At 41.5% G+C, this 19,382-nt stretch overlaps 1 protein-coding gene across 1 annotated transcript; it reads left to right on the forward strand.

Moving 5' to 3' along the window:
• Positions 1-1,508: 1,508 nt before the first annotated feature.
• Positions 1,509-18,660, forward strand: LOC120313640 (angiopoietin-4-like; the record flags this gene model as incomplete). The annotated part of the gene is made up of 8 exons (XM_039355739.1): positions 1,509-1,664; positions 3,945-4,066; positions 6,629-6,861; positions 8,672-8,787; positions 11,642-11,743; positions 12,986-13,152; positions 14,415-14,545; positions 18,328-18,660. Coding segments are annotated over 8 exons (1,200 nt in total), but the record flags the coding sequence as incomplete, so codon positions are not given.
• Between the last annotated feature and the right edge of the window lie 722 nt (positions 18,661-19,382).

Raw genomic sequence — 19,382 nt, forward strand, 5'->3', positions numbered from 1 at the left:
TTTGGCTGGTGTTGCTGGATTCCCCAGGGTACATCCTGCAGACATTTCCAAGCTGTTGGGCAATGGGGCAGGGGGGGGGTCAGAGATACCCCATAGGGATTTTACAAAGCCCTTTGTGTTGTTTTGCCCAGGAGATTCAGAAATTCCACACTTATTCTCTGTTTATTTGATTTCTCTCTCTCTCTCTCTCTCTCTCTCTCTCTCTCTCTCTCTCTCTCTCTCTCTCTCTCTCTCTCTCTCTGTCTCTCTCTCCCTCCCTCCCTCTCTCTCTCCAACCACATACTCTATCCATCTCTCATCACACTCTATATACATCCATCCATCCACTATTTATCTATATGTCTGTCTACTCTCTCTCTCTCTCTCTCACACACACACACACACACACACACACACACACACACACCTATCTATCATCTGTCTATCTATCTATCTATCTATCTATCTATCTATCTATCTATCTATCTATCGGAATACAGAATATAGAACCTCAGAGATCTTCTAGTCCAACCCCATCTGGAGGCAAGTTGTTCTACTGGTTAATTGTTCTCACTATCAGGAAATTTCTCCTTAGTTCCAGGTTGCTTCTCTCTTTGATTTATTTCCATCCATTGTTTCTTGTTCGGCCCTCAGGAGCTTTGGAAAATATTGGAATATCGTGTCACCCCTACTCCTTTTCTTTGTTAGACTAGACATGACTAGACTAGCTGGCTTTCTTAACCAAGGCAGGACTAGAACTCACAGTCTCCCGGTGATTGTCCCACAGTCACCTAGCCAGTTTTCATGCCTAAGTCAGAACTAAAACTTGCCATCTCCTGGTCTGTAGGCCAGCAGCATCACCACTACAGCAAACTGCCTCCCAATATTGGGGTAATGTTGTATTGAAGGAAAAATCTTCATCAGAGTTCAGTCCAAGCCGGGAATAAACAACGTGGCGACTGCTTTAGAAAGAAGATTGCAGTTTATTGAAGAGGAGAGCCAGACAGGAAGATGGGTCTGGAAGAAACAGAGAGTGAGCACATGTAGGGAGTGGGTTTTATACCCTCTGGAGCCTTTTGTCTGGAGTTGTTTCCTGTTCCTGTTTGAAGCTTTGAATTTCCTGTGTCATGTACTTTGACAGGAGTCTGAGTGTGCCCCTTTGGCATCTGTGGGTTAATCCTATTATGTCCTGTCTTAGAGTTTGGGTGGGGTATGTAGATTTTAGGTGTCTTTGTCTTCCTAAGCTTCTAGCTGGAAGCCTCCAACTTTCCTGAATGGATTATTTACATCTGCATTTCTACAGTGCTGGTTTCTGCTTGGGGGAGGGAGACTTGGGGCTATTAAGAAAAACTGGGCATGCTTTTCTGCCTCTTTAGGATCCTTTGAGGAAATATAATATGCTGCCCTTTTAATATTTCCTTCTCTGGGGGGGGGGGCTGACTTCCCACAGTTGTTTGCAACCAAGGCTGGGGAGAAGACAGATCAGAAACCCTTCCTTCTCATATTTGACGTGGCTGCTTTCTCTTCAGCTGGAGAACTTCATCCAGATGAACATCAAGACTGAGATGGCCCACATCCAACAGAACGTGGTACAGAACCAAACGGCGGCCATATTGGAGATTGGCACCAGCCTTTTGAGCCAAACAGCTGAGCAGACTCGAAAACTGACCGACGTGGAGACCCAGGTGATTTATTACGTGGATGGGGCAGTTTGAGAAAAAAAAACGCATGCATGTTTAGAAGGTACACGGGGATTAAACGTTCCAGATTTTCCTACATAGGAAGGAAAACTTGCCAAATCTTCTATTTTGATTTCTGGACTTTTTTTTTCTTAGAATTGGCTTTAAAAAAAACACCCAGAAGAAAAACACTTTCCCATTCTTTGCATATATTTAAAATCTCACTGGAACAGAATTAATTGGCAATTGATTGTTATAAGGAGGAGGAGGAGGAAGAGGAGGAGGAGGAGGAGGAAAAATGTGGGATCCTTGGTGCTCTGTGTGGCTTGCTTGTTTTCTTGCAGGCATTTTATTACCCAGCTAGCCAACATCATCAGTACTAGAAGGAGGAGGGGTTTGCAGAGAGGAGGAGGAGGAGAAAGGGAGGCGAGGAGGAGGAGGGAGGGGAAGAAAAGAGGAGAAGGAAGAGGACTGTGGGGGTGCTCTCTGAGCATGGTGGTTTCTTTGCAGATGTTTTTTGACCCAAATAAGTACCAATATCAGTGCTAGAAAAAAGTGGGGTTTGTGAAGTGGAGGAGGAGGAGGAGGAGGAGGAGGAGGAGGAGGAGGAGGAGGAGGAGGAGGAAGCAGAAGATGACTGTGTAGCTTCCAGGGATTCTCTAGCACTTTTGCACTTGGCTTGGTCTAATATGCTCCCAGTTTCCCAATTGAAACCATGATTAAGTCTATTCAGATGTTGTGCAACTAAGGCATTTCCACCCTGCCTTCCGACTGCTATTTGGTGTTCACGGATGTGCTCTGCTCATCTTTGGTCTGTTTGTCCTACGTAAGGGCTGTTACGGTCCTCACGCTGTAACTTGTAGGTGACTTCCATTTTTTCTTTCCGCGGCTGCTGAGTCTACATGCTTTTAATGCGTAGTTGAGTCAGTTCTGCGTTCTGCCTAGGCCAGGGGTAGGCAACCTTGGCTCTTTGATGACTCGTGGACTTCAACTCCCAGAATTCCTGAGCCAGCCTGGCCCAGCTTGGAAACCTCTCCCTTTCCCCTCAGCATAGCTGGCTCAGGAATTCTGGGAGTCGAAGTCCACGAGTCATAAAAGAGCCAAGGTTGCCTACCCCTGCCCAAATGCCTGAATTTTGATCATGTGACTGTGAGGGAAAAAAATATTTAAATATTTAAACTAGGGGTCTTCAAACTTGGCTCTTTTATGACTGGTGGACTTCAACTCCCAGAATTCCTGAGCCAGCATGGGGGAACTATGGCCCCCTCATGACTGGTGGACTTCAACTCCCAGAATTCCTGAGCCAGCATGGGGGAACTATGGCCCCCTCATGACTCGTGGACTTCAACTCCCAGAATTCCTGAGCCAGCCTGGCCCAGCTTGGAAACCTCTCCCTTTCCCCTCAGCATGGCCAGCTCAGGAATTCTGGGAGTTGAAGTCCACCAGTCATAAAAGAGCCAAGTTTGAAGACCCCTAGTTTAAATATTTAAATATTTTTTCCTCATGGTCACATGATCAAAATTCAGAAATTTGAGCAAGGGTAGGCAACCTTGGCTCTTTTATGACTTGTGGACTTCAACTCCCAGAATTCCTGAGCCGGCCACACTGAGGGGAAAGGGAGAGGTTTCCAAGTTGAGCCAGGCTGGCTCAGGAATTCTGGGAGTTGAAGTCCACGAGTCAAGAGGGGACCATAGTTCCCCCATGCTGGCTGAGGGATTCTGGGAGTTGAAGTCCACGAGTCATAAAAGAGCCAAGGTTGCCAACCCCTGGCCTAGGTAATCCTCATAATAGCTCATTTAGTGACCACTCAAAGTTACAGTAGCACCGGAAAAAAGTGAGTGGCCACTTTTCCACGCTGACGGCCCTTTCAGCATCCCTGTGGTCACATGATTGAAATTCAGACACTCGGCAACCGACTTATATTTATGATGGTTGCAGCATCCCGGGGTTATGTGATCCCCTTTTGTGACCTTCCGACAAGCCAAGTTGATGTGGACGCCGGATTCACTTAACAACCGTGTTGCTAACTGAATCACTGCAGTGATTCACTTAACAACTGTGGCAAGGAAGGTTGTAAAATGGGTCAAAATTCGCCAGACAAACGTTTCACTGAGTGATGTAAAATTTTGGGCTCTCTTGTGGTCATAAGTCGAGGACTCCCTGCGTAAGGATGCTCTTTTGTGTCTCTTCTGGATGGTTTCGCTCTGGTGCCGAACAGAGACAGCGAAGTTTCCAAGTTCCTACGTTTCCAAGCCTGATCTTGGCTTCCTTGCACTCCACTTCTAGGTCCTGAATCAAACCTCCCGGATCGAAATACAACTGCTGGAGAATTCCCTGTCCACAAACAAGCTGGAGCGGCAGCTGCTGATGCAGACGAATGAGATCCACAAGCTCCAGGATCAGAACAGGTGAGCCCCTGGCGGAAGGAAATGCAGGTAGCCCTGAAGGAGAATCTTTGCAGCTCTTTGGAGAGAGAGACAGAGACAGAGACAGAGACAGAGACAGACAGAGAGACAGACAGAGAGACAGACAGAGAGACAGAGACAGAGAGAGATAGACAGAGACAGAGAGACAGACAGAGACACAGAGAGACAGACAGAAACAGAGAGACAGATACAGAGAGACAGACAGAGAAAGACAGAGACAGAGAGACAGACAGAGACAGACAGAGAGACAGAAACAGAGAGAGAGAGAGACGGACAGACAGACACAGATAGAGACAGACAGAGACAGAGACAGAAACAAAGAGACAGAGACAGACAGAGACAGAAACAAAGAGACAGAGAGAGACACAGACAGAGAGACAGAGACAGACAGAGAGACAGAGAGACAGAGACAGAGACAAACAGAGACAGACAGACAGACTGACTTTTCAGGATGGTTTCTATAACCGGCTCAACCATCCTGATTAATCTGATTTAGCATATTGCCTGAACCCAGCTGCTGATTTGCAACAAACCTGGTTAGCTGTGTTGTGTGAACATCGTCGGTGATACTTTGAAACAGGAAGTGGGCTCCAATGTCCACTAACTTTTCTTCCCTCCCTTGGAAATACGTATTTTGGGGCCATCAAGGGAAGAACCGAGTCATTCAAACCACCCAAAAAAACGTATTTTGTTCATCACCCAGCAGTTTGTTACGGCTTTGTAAGGAGCTGGAAAAGCTGCCTTCTTCGCAATCCGAAGTGTGTTTGTTTAAGGAAACGAAAATAAGGCCGCTGAAATCCTCTGGGGAGGGTTTTGAATTCTCGACCAAGTGACATGACCCTCGCGAGGGACCTTGGCGTCCATGGCTGACCTTCCCTTCTCTTGGCACAACAATATCCCCATCCGGTGGCTTTAAAAAATAAAAATCTTTCTGGCATAGGCAGGAGGTCCTGCAAACAAGCCAAGATCGTGCTTTGCACTTCAGAACGGCCATCTTCTCCCAAGCATTGCAGAGCCAGCTGGCCGGCATAAACTGGGATCTTCACTATGTTGGAAATATTCGCAAAAACAGGAGGGAGGGAAGCGTGGAAAACTCAACTCAATTCCAAGTGTCTTCACAAGTATATGCTATATATATACATACATTATAGAAGCCATCCTGAAAAGTCTGTCTGTCTGTTTGTCTGTCTATCTATCTATCTATCTATCTATCTATCTATCTATCTATCTATCTATCTATCATCCATCTATCTATCTTCTGTCATCTTTCTATCATCTATCTATCATCTATTTCTATCAGCTATATCTATCTATATTTATCATCTATCATCTATATCATCTATGTGTATCTATCTCTATTTATTTCTATCATCTGTCTATATCTATCTCATATATCAATCATTATGTAATCTATATCTATCTACTATCATATCTATCTATCATCTATCTATCTATCATCTATCTATCATCTATCATCTATCTCTATCTACATTTATCATCTATCTATCTATCTATCTATCTACCTCTATCATCTATCTATTTATATCTATCTATCTATCTATCTATCTATCTATCTATAATCTGTCTATATCTATCATCTATCTATCTATCTATCTATCTATCTATCTATCTATCTATCTATCTATCTATAATCTGTCTATATCTATCATCTATCTATCTATCTATCTATCTATCTATCTATCTATCTATCTATCTATCTATCTATCTACCATTCATTTAATGGTTTTTCGAAGTTACCCCAGTACTGAAAAAATAACATGACCGTTTTTCACATTTATGACTGTTGCAGCATCCCAAAATTCAGGCACTTGGCAACTGGCATGTACTTATGACAGTTGCAGTGTCCCCCGGGGTCACGTGATCCCCTTTCCCCCCCCCCAGGGTCACGTGATCCCCCACATGACAAGCAAAGTCAATGGGGAATCCAGATTCACTTAACCATGTTACTCACTTAACCACTGCAGTGATTCACTTCACAACTGTGGCAAGAAAGGTCGTAAAATGGGGCAAAACTCACTTAATAATAAAAGTGTAATAACAGAGCTGAAAGGGACCTTGGAGGTCTTCTAGTCCAACCCTCTGCTCAGGCAGGTAACCCTGTACCATTTTGGACAAATGGCTGTCCAGTCTCTTCTTAAAAACTTCCAGTGTTGGAGCATTCACCGCTTCTGGAAGCAGGTTGTTCCACTGGTTAATTGTTCTAACTGTCAGGAAGTTTCTCCTTAGTTCCAGGTTGCTTCTCTCCTTGCTTAGTTTCCATCCGTTGCTTCTTGTCCTGCCTTCAGGTGCTTTGGATAAGAGGTTGACCCCCCTTCTTCCTTATGGCAGACCCTTAGATATTGGAAGATTGCTATCATGTCCGCCCTCATCCTTCTCTCCATTAGGCTAGACCAGGGGTCTCCAAATGTGGCAATTTTAAGACTTGTGGACTTCAACTCCCAGAATTCCTCAGTCCTGCTGGTTTGGAGATCCCTGGAGTAGACCTTCTCAGCTCCTGCTGTGACTACCTTCCCGTCTCTGCAGCCTCTTAGAAACCCGAGTCCAGCAGATGGAAACGAAGCACTTGAAGGAACTGGAGGACATTCGGACTGAGAAGGACCATCTCCAGCAGCTGGTGAGTCACCAGAGCAACACCATTGAAGGTCTGGAGAAGTCCCTCCATGTGGCCAGCAGCAACGCCAGCCTCCTTCAGCAACAGCAGCTGCAGCTTTTGGAATCGGTCCAGAATTTGGTCTCTCTCGTCTCCCAAGGAAAAGGTACCTACTGGAACATCCAAAGAGATTATTTTATTATTTTATTTTATTTTGTTTTGTTATTTTATGTTATTTCATTTTATTATTTTATTTTATTTTATTTTATTATTTATTTTATTTTATTATTTTATTTTATTTTATCTTATTTTATTTTATTATTTTATTATTTTACTTTATTTTATGTTATGTTTTTATTTTATTTTACTTTATTTTATTTATTTTATTTTATTATTTTATTTTATTTTACTTTATGTTACGTTATTTTATTATTTTTTATTTTATTTTATTTATTATTTTATTTTATGTTATTTTATTATTTTATTTTATTTTACTTTATTTTATGTTATGTTATGTTTTTATTTTGTTTTACTTTATTTTATTTTGTTAATTTATGTTATTTATTATTTTATTTTATTTATTATTTTATTTTATTATTTTATTTTGTTTATTATTTTATTTATTTTATTTTACTTTATTTTATTTTGTTATTTTATGTTATGTTGTTATTTTATTATTTTATTTTACTTTATGTTATGATTTTATTTTATTTTACATTATTTTATTTTGTTATTTTATTTTACATTATTTTATTTTGTTATTTTATTTTACATTATTTTATTTTGTTATTTTATGTTATTTTATTTTATTATTTTTTATTATCTCTCTCGTCTCGCAAGGAAAAGGTACCTACTGGAACATCCCAGGAGATTATTTTATTTTATTTTATTATTTTATTTTATGTTATGTTTTTATTTTATTTTACTTTATTTTATTTTCTTATTTTATGTTATGTTATTTTATTTTATTATTATTTTTTATTTTATTATTTTATTTTATTTTTTGTTATTTTATTTTGTTTATTTTATTTTGTTATTTTATGTTTTATTTTATTATTTTATTTTACTTTATGTTACGTTATTTTATTATTTTTTATTTTATTTATCATTTTATTTTATGTTATTTTATTATTTTATTTTATTTATTATTTTATTTTATTAATTATTATTGTTGTTGTTATTGTTATTTTGTTTATTATTTTATTTATTTGATTTGATTTGATTATTTTACTTTATTTTATTTTATTTTATTATTTTACTTTATTTTATTTTGTTATTTTATTTTATTATTTTATTATTTTTTCATTTTATTTTTGTTATTTTATTGTTTATTTTATTTATTTTATTTTATTTTGTTATTTTGTTATGTTTTATTTTATTATTTTACTTTATGTTACATTATTTTATTATTTTTTATTTTATTTTATTTATTATTTTATTTTGTTATTTTATTATTTTATTTTATTTTACTTTACATTATGTTATGTTTTTATTTTGTTTTACTTTATTTTATTTTGTTGTTTTATGTTATTTTATTATTTTATTTTATTTATTATTTTATTTTATTTATTATTTTATTTTATTATTTTATTTTGTTTATTATTTTATTTATTTTACTTTATTTTACTTTATTTTATTTTGTTATTTTATGTTATGTTGTTATTTTATTATTTTATTTTATTTTACTTTATGTTATGTTTATTTTATTTTGTTATTTTATGTTATTTTATTTTATTATTTTATTTTATTATTTTTTAGTCTTATTTTATTTTATTATTTTATTTTATTACTTTATTTTATTTTGCTATATTTTATTATTTATTTTATTTCATTTATTTCATTTATTTAATTGATAATACCACCTCAAAATAGTTTCAAAACTTCCCCCACCCCGTCTCATCTTTTTGTTTAAATAAAACGGCTGCCCCCCTTCTTTGATCCAAAAACCTGCAGAGAGCCTGTTTTTCCCCCAACAGTTCTTCTGAAAAAAGAAGACCGGCTGTTCCAGGACTGCACGGACGTCCTTCAGTCTGGATTCAACCTCAGTGGCGTTTACACCCTCCAGATTAACAACCTGACTGAACCCAAAAAGGTCCGTTGACCGAAAGATTAGATGAGTCTGATTGGTTGCCTGGTTGGTCAGGCAGTCAGTTGATCGGTTGGTTGGTTGGTTGGTTGGTTGGTTGGTTGGTTGGTTGGTTGGTTGGTTGGTTGGATGGATGGATAGATGGGTGGGTAAGTGGATGGATGGATAGGTGGGTGGGTGGATGGATGGATGGATGGATAGATGGATGGATGGATGGATGAGTGGGTGGATGGGTGGATGGATGGATGGATGGATGAGTGGGTGGATGGGTGGGTGGGTGGGTGGATGGATGGACAGACGGACGGATGGACGGGTGGATGGATGAATGGATGGATGGGTGGGTAAGTGGATGGATGGATGGATGGAAGGAGGGAGGGATGAATGGAAGGAGGGAGGGAGGGATAGATGGGTGGGTGGATGGATAGATGGAGGGAGGGAGGGAGGGAGAGAGGGATGAATGGAAGGAGGGATGAATGGGTAGGTGGGTGGATGGAAGGAGGGAGGGAGAGAGGGAGGGGAAGGGAGGGAGAATAATTTGCCCCCCCTCTTCTTGGTGGCAGCCCCCCAAATACTGGAATGTTGCTATCATGTCTCCCCTGTTTCTTCTTTCCTTTAGACTAGCCAATCCCAAATCCCACAGCCGTTCTTCGTATGTTTTAGTCTCCAGGCCTTGGATCATCTTAGTTGCTCTTAGATAGATAATAGATGATAAAGAAAGAAAGAAAGAAAGAAAGAAAGAAAGAAAGAAAGAAAGAAAGAAAGAAAGAAAGAAAGATGGAAATGTTGTAAATTTTTGCTTCTCTCTCTCCATCACTCCACAGAGTACCCATAATTCCTGATATTTTGGAAAAATATCAAAAACTGGGTATTTCTAACCAAGATGAAAATATAGGTCCTTTCCAGCAATCGGTCAAAGTTCCTGTTGACCATCCTATAAATTTCAAGCTGGTGATTTTATTCTTGGCTTGGGTTTTTTTTTTTCTTTCTCTCCCTTTATTGCTCCTTATCCCAAAGGTGCTTTTTCAAGAGGCAATTGGACCTTCTTGTTTTTTCTTTGAAGACGTTTCGCTTCCCATCCGTGTGCAGATCCGTGCACACCGGGGAAACGAAACAAGCACTTCACCAACGCAGGGCACAACGTAGGAGAACCATCCCGTCAGGACCAGATTCAGCGGTCCATCTGCCTTTGAAAGACACAGGCCGTTCTTTCAAAGACAACAAAGTCCACATTTTGGACGGAGAGCAGTTCTGGTTTGAAAGAGGGGTCTAAGAGGCCACCTAGGCCAAAACTGAACAGCCCTCCCTCAACAGAGGGGGAAAGACACGACCTCGTCTATCTCCAGTCTACCACACAGTCCTTTCAGCGGTTCCAAGAAGGCTCCCCACCCATTTGCACCACTCAGGTGACCCTGAGGACACAGGTCAACCTCCAGGTGGCATCAACGATGCTCTAAAAGGATGCAAATGACCAGCTGTCTGCAAGGAGTATAAATCCTTCCCTTCCCCACCATCCAGTGGACTTTCTTGTTTTTTCTTTGAAAACTTCTTTGCTTCTCATCCCAGAAGCTTCTTCAGCTCTGACTGGATGGGGGGGAAGGGAAGGATTTATACTCCTTGCAGACAGCTGGTCGTTTGCCTCCTTTTAGAGAGTCCTTGAGGCCACCTGGAGGTTTATCTGTGTCCTCAGGATCACAATGCATAGCTTTGGGATGACTGAGAATCTCCATCGACATTTAGCCAGGCACTTTGGGATGAACTCCCTTCGAAAGGTTCAGGAGCATGAACGGATTTCCCCAAAACATGGCAGACTCCAGGAACCTTTTTGCGCTCCAGTTGGAGACGCAGACAACACAAACTCATCCCCATCATCCTGCGCCCGTCTTCAGCTGCGAACGGACTCAGGGCAGAAAAACATCCTGCAGCCATGAAGGCTCCACGCCCATTTGCACCACTCAGGTGACCCTGAGGACACAGGTCAACCTCCAGGTGGCCTCAAGGACTCTCTAAAACAGGGGTGTCAAACTCAATTTCATTGAGGGCTGCCCTCGGATGGGGGGGCGAGGGTGTGTGGCTGGGGTGGGTGCAGCCTCCTGGGTGGGTGTGGATGGAGTGGGTGTGGCCTACTGGGTGGGCGTGGCCAGCTCTACATCGTTCGCGTCAAGGGTGGCTGTGGGGGCCTGGGCAGGAGTGGGACAGATCTGAGGGTCTCTGGCAGAAGGGGGTGGGACCGAGGCATAGTCCATTGGAGGAGCCCCACTGCCTGCCGAAACCCCTCCACCATACCCATCAAGCCGGATAGGTGAAGTAGGTGAGGGCCATTTGCTGGTCACTTCCAGGCAATGGTGCATTTCTTCATTCCTCACAAAGGGGGACCCCTCCCCAGCATGCACCCAGGGGGTGGGCCAACGCGACAGGGTCTGGTTCCTCACTGTTTCCAGACGGCCTTGTGGAGCTAAGACCAAATGCGTTTCAGCATAGATGGCCACCACAAAACTGTACATTGGCTCCCGGCCGGCCTGGGCCAGGGCCAAGGCAGAGGGGGCCATTCCCTCACTGTTTCCAGGATGGCTTCGCGGGCCACATGAAACTATGTCGCGGGCTGCATCCGGCTCCCTGGCCTTGTGTTTGACATGTCTGCTCTAAAAGAATGCAAATGACCGGCTGTCTGCAAGGAGTATAAATCCTTCCCTTCCCCACCATCCAGTCAGAACCCGAAGAAGCTTCTGGGATGAGAAGGGAAACGTCTTCAAAGGAAAACAAGAAAGTCCAGTTACCTCGTGAAAAAAGCACCGTTGGGACAGCCCTGACCTGGGTGACTGAGAACCGAGACATTTATTGTTCTTTCTTTCCACCTTTTCAGGTCTTCTGTGACATGGAAACCGATGGAGGAGGCTGGACCGTGATTCAACGCCGGGTCAACGGCAGCGTCAGCTTCCAAAAAAGCTGGAAAGAGTATAAACAGGTGGGTTGCGGGTGCTTTCCAGTTAACCGTGGTGATGTCCAGACGGGTCCGAAGTTCTTGGAAGAAAGGCGCTCATTGAAGGCCACGGGTCAGGGAAACGTGCTTAAAGTGAAGGATCCAGGTGTCCCCCCTAGACCATCACTTACCTATGAGCCGGCCCTGTGCTGCAGGTGTCAAAAAAAAAAAAAGCGCCAATGAAGTTCTGGGCTGCATCAACAGAAGGACGGGATCCGTTATCGGGCTGAGGGGAAACCTCAGAGCATCACCAGTACTTGAGGGTCTGTCACAGGGAAAAAGGGGTTGATGTAAGCTCCAAAGCACCAGAGGGCAGGACAAGCATTGCTGGCGGCTTTTAAGAAAAACTTCCCTCCTTCCTTCCTTTCTTCCTTCCTTCCTTCCTTCCTTCCGTCCTTCCCTCCCTCCTTCTTTCCTTCCTTCCTCCCTCCCTCCCTCCCTCCTTCTTTCCTTCCTTCCCTCCTTTCTTTCCTTCCTTCTTTCCTCCCTCCCTCCCTCCCTCCTTCTTTCCTTCCTTCCTTCCCTCCTTCTTTCCTTCCCTCCTTCCTTCCTTCCTTCCTCCCTCCCTCCCTCGTTCCCTCCCTCCCTCCTTTTTTCCTTCCTTCCCTCCTTCTTTCTTTCCTTCCTTCCTTCCTTCCTTCCTTCCTTCCTCCCTCCCTCCTTCTTTCCTTCCTTCCTTCCTTCCTTCCTTCCTCCCTCCCTCCTTCTTTCCTTCCTTCCCTCCTTCTTTCCTTCCTCCTTCTTTCCTTCCTCCCTCCCTCCCTCCCTTTTTTCCTCTCTCTCCCTCTCCCCTCCTTCCTTCCTTTCTCCTCCCTCCCTCCCTCCCTCCCTCCTTTCCTTCCTGTCCCCGTCCCTTCCTTCCTCTCTTCCTTCCTTCCTTCCTTTCTCACTCCCTCTCTCTCCTTCTTTCCTCCCTCTCTCCCTCCCTTTCTTTCCCCTTTCCTCCCTCCCTCTCTCCCTTTCTTTCCTTCCTTCCTCCTATCCCTTCCTCCCTCCCTCCCCTTTTTTTCTCTTCCTCCCTCTCTCCCCGCCTTCCTTCCTTCCTCTTCCCTCCCTCCTCCTCTCCCTCCCTCCCTCCTTCCCTTCCTCAGTCCCCTTTGCTCCCTCCCTCTTTCCCCTTCCTTCCTTCCTTCCTTCCTTCCTTCCTTCCTTCCTTCCTTCCTTCCTTCTCCCTCTCCCTTCTCTCCCTCCTGCCTCCCATTGACTGTCTCTGTTCCTCTCTCCCAGGGCTTCGGAGCTGCAGCTGGAGAATACTGGCTGGGCAATGAGGCCGTCCATCTCTTCACCAACCAAGGTGCCTACGCTCTACGGGTGGAGCTTCTGGACTGGGAAGGCAACCACGCTTATGCCCAGTATGACAAATTCCGGCTTGCAAACGAGCGCCAGCGCTATAGGTGAGATACTTGTGTGTGTGTGTGTGTGTGTGTGTGTGTCTAGGTAGGTAGGTAGGTAGGTAGGTAGGTAGGTAGGTAGGTAGGTAGGTAGGTAGATAGATAGATAGATAGATAGATAGATAGATAGATAGATAGATAGATAGATAGATAGGGATAGAGATACATAGATACATAGATGATAGAGATAGATAGGTAGATAGATAGATAGATAGATAGATAGATAGATAGATAGATAGATAGATAGATAGAGATACATAGATGATAGACAGAATGAAACATACTGACTGACTGACAAACAGATAGACAGACAGAATGAAAGATAGACTGACTGACTGACTGAATGATAGATAGATAGATAGATAGATAGATAGATAGATAGATAGATAGATACAGATACAGATAGATAGATAGAGATGGAGATAGATAGATAGATAGATAGATAGATAGATAGATAGATAGATAGATAGATAGATAGATGATAGATGATAGATAGATAGACAGAGATATAGATACATAGATACATAGATGATAAATAGACAGACAGAATGAAAGATACTGATTGAATGATAGATAGATAGATAGATAGATATAGATGATAAATAGATAGATAGATAGATAGATAGATAGATAGATGATAGATAGATAGATGATAAATAGATAGATTAGATAGATAGATAGAGATAGAGATACATAGATACATAGATGATAGACAGACAGAATGAAACATATTGACTGACTGACTGACTGACAGACAGATAGATAGACAGACAGACAGAATGAAAGATAGACTGAATGAAAGATAGATAGATAGATAGATAGATAGATAGGAAATAGATAGATAGATAGATAGATAGATAGATAGATAGATAGATAGACAGAAGAGAGAGAGAGGGAGGGAGGGAGGGATAGGGATAGAGATAGAGATAGAGAGATATAGACATAAATATTAAATCATTGTCCATCTTGAATATATAGCGGAAGGAGGAAGCTTTAGAATTCACAAGGTTGATACTGTCTGGCACAAAACTGTGACTGAATCTGGATGTTCTGCTTCGGGTACCATGGAGCGCCCCCCCCCCCTCCCAGAAGGTAACAAGGAAAACAGGCTGTGGAGAGGATGTGCGGCGTCCCAGACAATCCCGGGGATCCTGCTCGGGGAACGCTTTCGTGCCGTGTCGCAATCTTTGTGTACTTCTGCCGAAGTCTCCAAATCAGGCGAGGCTTCACCTCTGCTCCTCTGAGCTCTGCTCCTTTTGTTCCAGGCTGGCGCTCAGAGGCTACAAGGGCTCGGCCGGTCTCCAAAGCGCCCTGCCTCTCCAGGGAACCTCCTTCAGCACTTGGGACTCCGACAACGACAACTGCCTGTGCAAATGTGCCCAAATGCTCTCTGGCGGTGAGTGTGCTCTGATGAGAGGGAGGGAGGGAGGAAGGGAGGGAGGGAGGGAGGAAGGAAGGAAGGAAGGAAGGAAGGAAGGAAGGAAGGAAGGAAGGAAGGAAGGAAGGAAGGAAGGAAGGAGGGGAAACTGACCAAAAAGAGAAGCAACCTGGAACTAAGGAGAAACTTCCTGACAGCGAGGACAGTTAACCAGTGGAACAGCTGGCCACCAGAAATCGTGGGTGCTCCATCACTGGAGATTTTTAAGGAGAGACTAGACAGTCACTTGTCTGAGATGGTGTAGATTTTCCTGCTTGATATAAGTATAGGTTTTCCTGCTTGAGCAGGGGGCTGGTCTAGAAGACCTCTGAGGTCCCTTCCAGCTCTATTCTATTCTGTTCTGTTCTGTTCTATTCCATTCCATATTCTCTATTCTATTCTATTCTATTCTATTCTATTCTATTCTATTCTACATTCTATTCTGTAATTCTACTCTATTCTATATTCTATTCTATTATATAATTCTATTCTACTCTGTAATCCTATTCTGTTCTGTTCTGTTCTATTCTATTTTAATTTTACTTCTGTTCTATTCTATTCCTAATTCTATTCCGGGAGAGGAAATATTATGGGATGCAGGAGGAGCAGAGGGCTTTCAAACAGGCAGGCTGCAGTTCAGAGGGGTTTGGAAAATGCTGCAGGTCATCACGCATAGTCCTTGCCTTACAGCAATTCATTTAGGGACGGTTCGAACTTACGACAGTGCTGTCCATGGAGGTTCTCAGCCAGCCAGGTCATGACTGTCCCAAAGATACTTTTTTCACGAGCCAACTGGACTTTCTTGTTTTTCTTTGAAGACGTTTCGCTTCTCATCCCAGAAGCTTCTTCAGTTGTGACTGGATGGTGGGGAAGGGAAGGATTTATCCTCCTTGCAGACAGCTGGTCATTTGCCTCCTTTTAGAGAGTCCTTGAGGCCACCTGGAGGTTTATCTGCATCCTCATGGTGACCATTCAACAGTGAAAGGACCCAGGGCAGAAAAACATTCTGCAACCAAGAAGGCTCCACACTGAATAGAATAGAATAGAATAGACAGATTGTAGAATAGAATAGAATAGAATAGAATAGAATAGAATAGAATAGAATAGAATAGAATAGAATAGACAGATTGTAGAATAGAATAGAATAGAATAGAATAGAATAGAATAGAATAGAATAGATAGAATAGAATAGAATAGAATAGAAGAATAGAATGGAATGGAATGGAGTGGAGTGGAGTGGAGTGGAATGGAATGGAATAGAATAGAATAGAATAGAATAGAATAGAATAGAATAGAATAGAATAGAAGATAGAATAGAATAGAATAGAATAGAATAGAATAGAATAGAGATTGTAGAATAGAATAGAATAGAATAGAATAGAATAGAATAGAAGAATAGAATTTAGAATAGAATAGAATAGAATAGAATAGATAGAATAGAATAGAATAGAATAGAAGATAGAATAGAATAGAATAGAATAGAATAGAATAGAATAGAATAGAATGGAATGGAATGGAATGGGAATGGAATGGAATGGAGTGGAGTGGAGTGGAGTGGAGTGGAGTGGAATGGAATAGAATAGAATAGAATAGAATAGAATAGAATAGAATAGAATAGAATAGAATAGAATAGAATAGAATAGAATAGAATAGAATAGAATAGAATAGATAGAATAGAATAGAATAGAATAGAATAGAATAGAATGAATGGAGTGGAGTGGAGTGGAGTGGAGTGGAGGGAATAGAATAGAATAGAATAGACAGATTGTAGAATATAGAATAGAATAGAATAGAATAGAATAGAATAGAATAGAAATAGAATAGAATAGAATAGAATAGAATAGAATAGAATAGAATAGATAGAATAGAATAGAATAGAATAGAATAGAATAGAATAGAATAGGAATGGAATGGAATGTGGAGTGGAGTGGAGTGGAGTGGAGTGGAGTGGAGTGGAGTGGAATGGAATAGAATAGAATAATAGAATAGACAGATAGAATAGAATAGAATAGAATAGAATAGAATAGAATAGAATAGATAGAATAGAATAGAATAGAATAGAGAATAGAAGAATAGAATAGAATAGAATAGAATAGAATAGATAGATATAGATATAGAATAGAGAATAGAATAGAATAGAGAATAGAATAGAATTGGAGTGGAGTGGAGTGGAGTGGAGTGGAGGAGTGGAGTGGAGTGGAAAGAATAGAATAGAATAGAATAGAATAGAGAGAATAGAATAATAGAATAGAATAGAATAGAATAGAATAGAATAGAATAGAGATAGAATAGAATATGAATAGAATAGAATAGAATAGAATAGAATAGAATAGAATAGAATAGAATAGAATAGAATAGAATAGTCAGTAGAATGGAGAATAGAATAGAATAGAATAGAATAGAATAGAATAGAATAGACAGATTGTAGATAGAATAGAGATAGAATAGAATAGAATAGATAGAATAGAATAATAAGTGGAGTGGAGAATGGAATAGAATAGAATAGAATAGAATAGAATAGAATAGAATAGAATAGAATAGAATAGAATAGAATAGAATAGAATAGACAGATTGTAGAATAGAATAGAATAGAATAGAATAGAATAGAATAGAATAGAATAGAATAGATAGAAGATTGTAGAATAGAATAGAATAGAATAGAATAGAATAGAATAGAATAGAATAGAAGAAAATAGAATAGAATAGAATAGAATAGAATAGAATAGAATAGAATAGAATAGAATAGAATGGAGTGGAGTGGAGTGGAGTGGAAAAGGAATAGAATAGGAATAGATTAGAATAGAATAGAATAGAATAGAATAGAATAGAATAGAATAGAATAGAATAGAATAGAATAGAATAGAATAGAATAGAATAGAATAGAATAGAATAGAATAGAATAGAATAGAATAGAATAGAATAGAATAGAATAGAATAGAATAGAATAGAATAGAATAGAGCTGGAAGGGACCTCGGAGGTCTTCTACACCAGCCCCTTGCTCAAGCAGGAAAACCTACATCATCTCAGACAGGTGATTGTCCAGTCTGTTCTTAAAAACCTCCAGTGATGGAGCGCCCATGATTTCTGGTGGCAAGTTGTTCCACTGGTTAATTGTCCTCACTGTCAGGAAGTTTCTCCTTATTTCCAGGTTGCTTCTCTCTTTGATCAGTTTCCAACCATTGTTTCTCGTCCTTCCCTCTGGTGCTTTGGAGAATAACGTGACCCCCTCTTCCTTGTGACAGCCCCTCAAATACTGGAACGCTGCTATCATGTCTCCCCTATTTCTTCTTTTCTTTAGACTAGCCAAACCCAAGTTCTGCAGCCGTTCTTCGTATGTTTTGGTCTCCAGGCCTTGGATCGTCTTAATTGCTCTTCTCTGGATTTTTTCCAAAGTCTCAACGTCTTTTTTGTGATATGGTGACCGAAATTGGCTGCAGTATTCCAGCTGTGGCCTTACTAGGGTTTTATCCAATTCCAGCAACCGTTCCTTACGTGTTTTAGCCTCCAGTCCCCTGATCATCTTTGTTGCTCTTCTCTGCCCTCTTTCCAGAATCTCAACCTCTTTTTTACATCGTGGCGACCAAAACTGGCTGCAGGATTCCAAGTGTGGCCTCCGTAATGCAATACCAAACAGAATTATTATCACTTCTTGTCGTGATTACAAATCAGTTCTGTAATGACCCGATCGTTAATTTGAAGATGTAAATCATTGTTAGGTATTGATCCAGGGACTGACCTTTCCTCATCCTTCCATCAACAGGCTGGTGGTTTGATGCCTGCGGCCAATCCAACCTCAACGGTATTTATTATCCGGCTCGGCACAACATCCGGAAACTGAACGGCGTCCGCTGGCATTATTTTCAGGGACCAGGATACTCATTAAAAGCCACACGGATGATGATCAGACCTTCCAGTGGCCGTGAAGGGGCATAACAAACACTGACCAGGATACAGTCCCTCTAAGTCGGATTGCTCCATAACAGAATAACAGAGTTATTGGAGGTCAAGCAGGAGACCCTATACAATTCTGGACAAACAGCTGTCCAATCTCTTCTTTAAAACCTGCAGTGATGGACCACCCACAACTTCTGGAGGCAGGTAGTTCCACTGATTAATTGTTCTCATTGTCAGGACGTTTCTCCTTAGTTCAAGGTTGCTTCTCTCCTGGATAAGGTCAGAAGGACAGAATTGGAAGGGACTTTGGAGGTCTTCTAGTCCAACCCCCTGCTCAAACAGGAGACCCTATGCTATTTTTGGACCAATGGCTGTCCAATCCCTTTTTAAACACTTAGAACCTAGGATAACAGAGTTGGGACCTTGGAGGTCTTCTAGTCCAGCCCCCTGCTTGGACTAGACCCTGTACTATTTCAGACAGTCTCTTTTTAAAAGCCTCCAGCGACGGAGCATCCGTAACTTGACTTACGGTTCAAAGTTACAATGGCACTGAAAAAAAAATGTCCGTTCTCCACCCCCCCCACCACTGCAACATCCCCACGGCCACGCGATCAAAATTCAGTCACTTGGCAACTGGCTCCTACTTACGACGGTCACGTGGTCCCCTTTTGCAACCTTTGGACAAGCTTCCAGGGATGGAGCACCTACAGCATCTGGTGGCAAGCAGTTCCACTGATTCATGGTTCTCACTGTCAGGGAATTATTCTTTAGTTCCAGGATGGACCTGTCATGGTTCCGACAGATGAAATCCTTCAAAAGAACTTTGAGGCATTGTTTACCTTAAAGAATCTTTATTCGGGTAGCATAGCATCGGCACGTACATGGGCCAAGCCAAAATCTGAATTCCCCTCCCCTGAGCAC

This window comes from Crotalus tigris, unplaced genomic scaffold (assembly GCF_016545835.1).
Source record: "Crotalus tigris isolate CLP2741 ecotype Arizona unplaced genomic scaffold, ASM1654583v1 scf7180000018755.946041584:351173, whole genome shotgun sequence".
Lineage (NCBI taxonomy): Eukaryota > Metazoa > Chordata > Lepidosauria > Squamata > Viperidae > Crotalus > Crotalus tigris.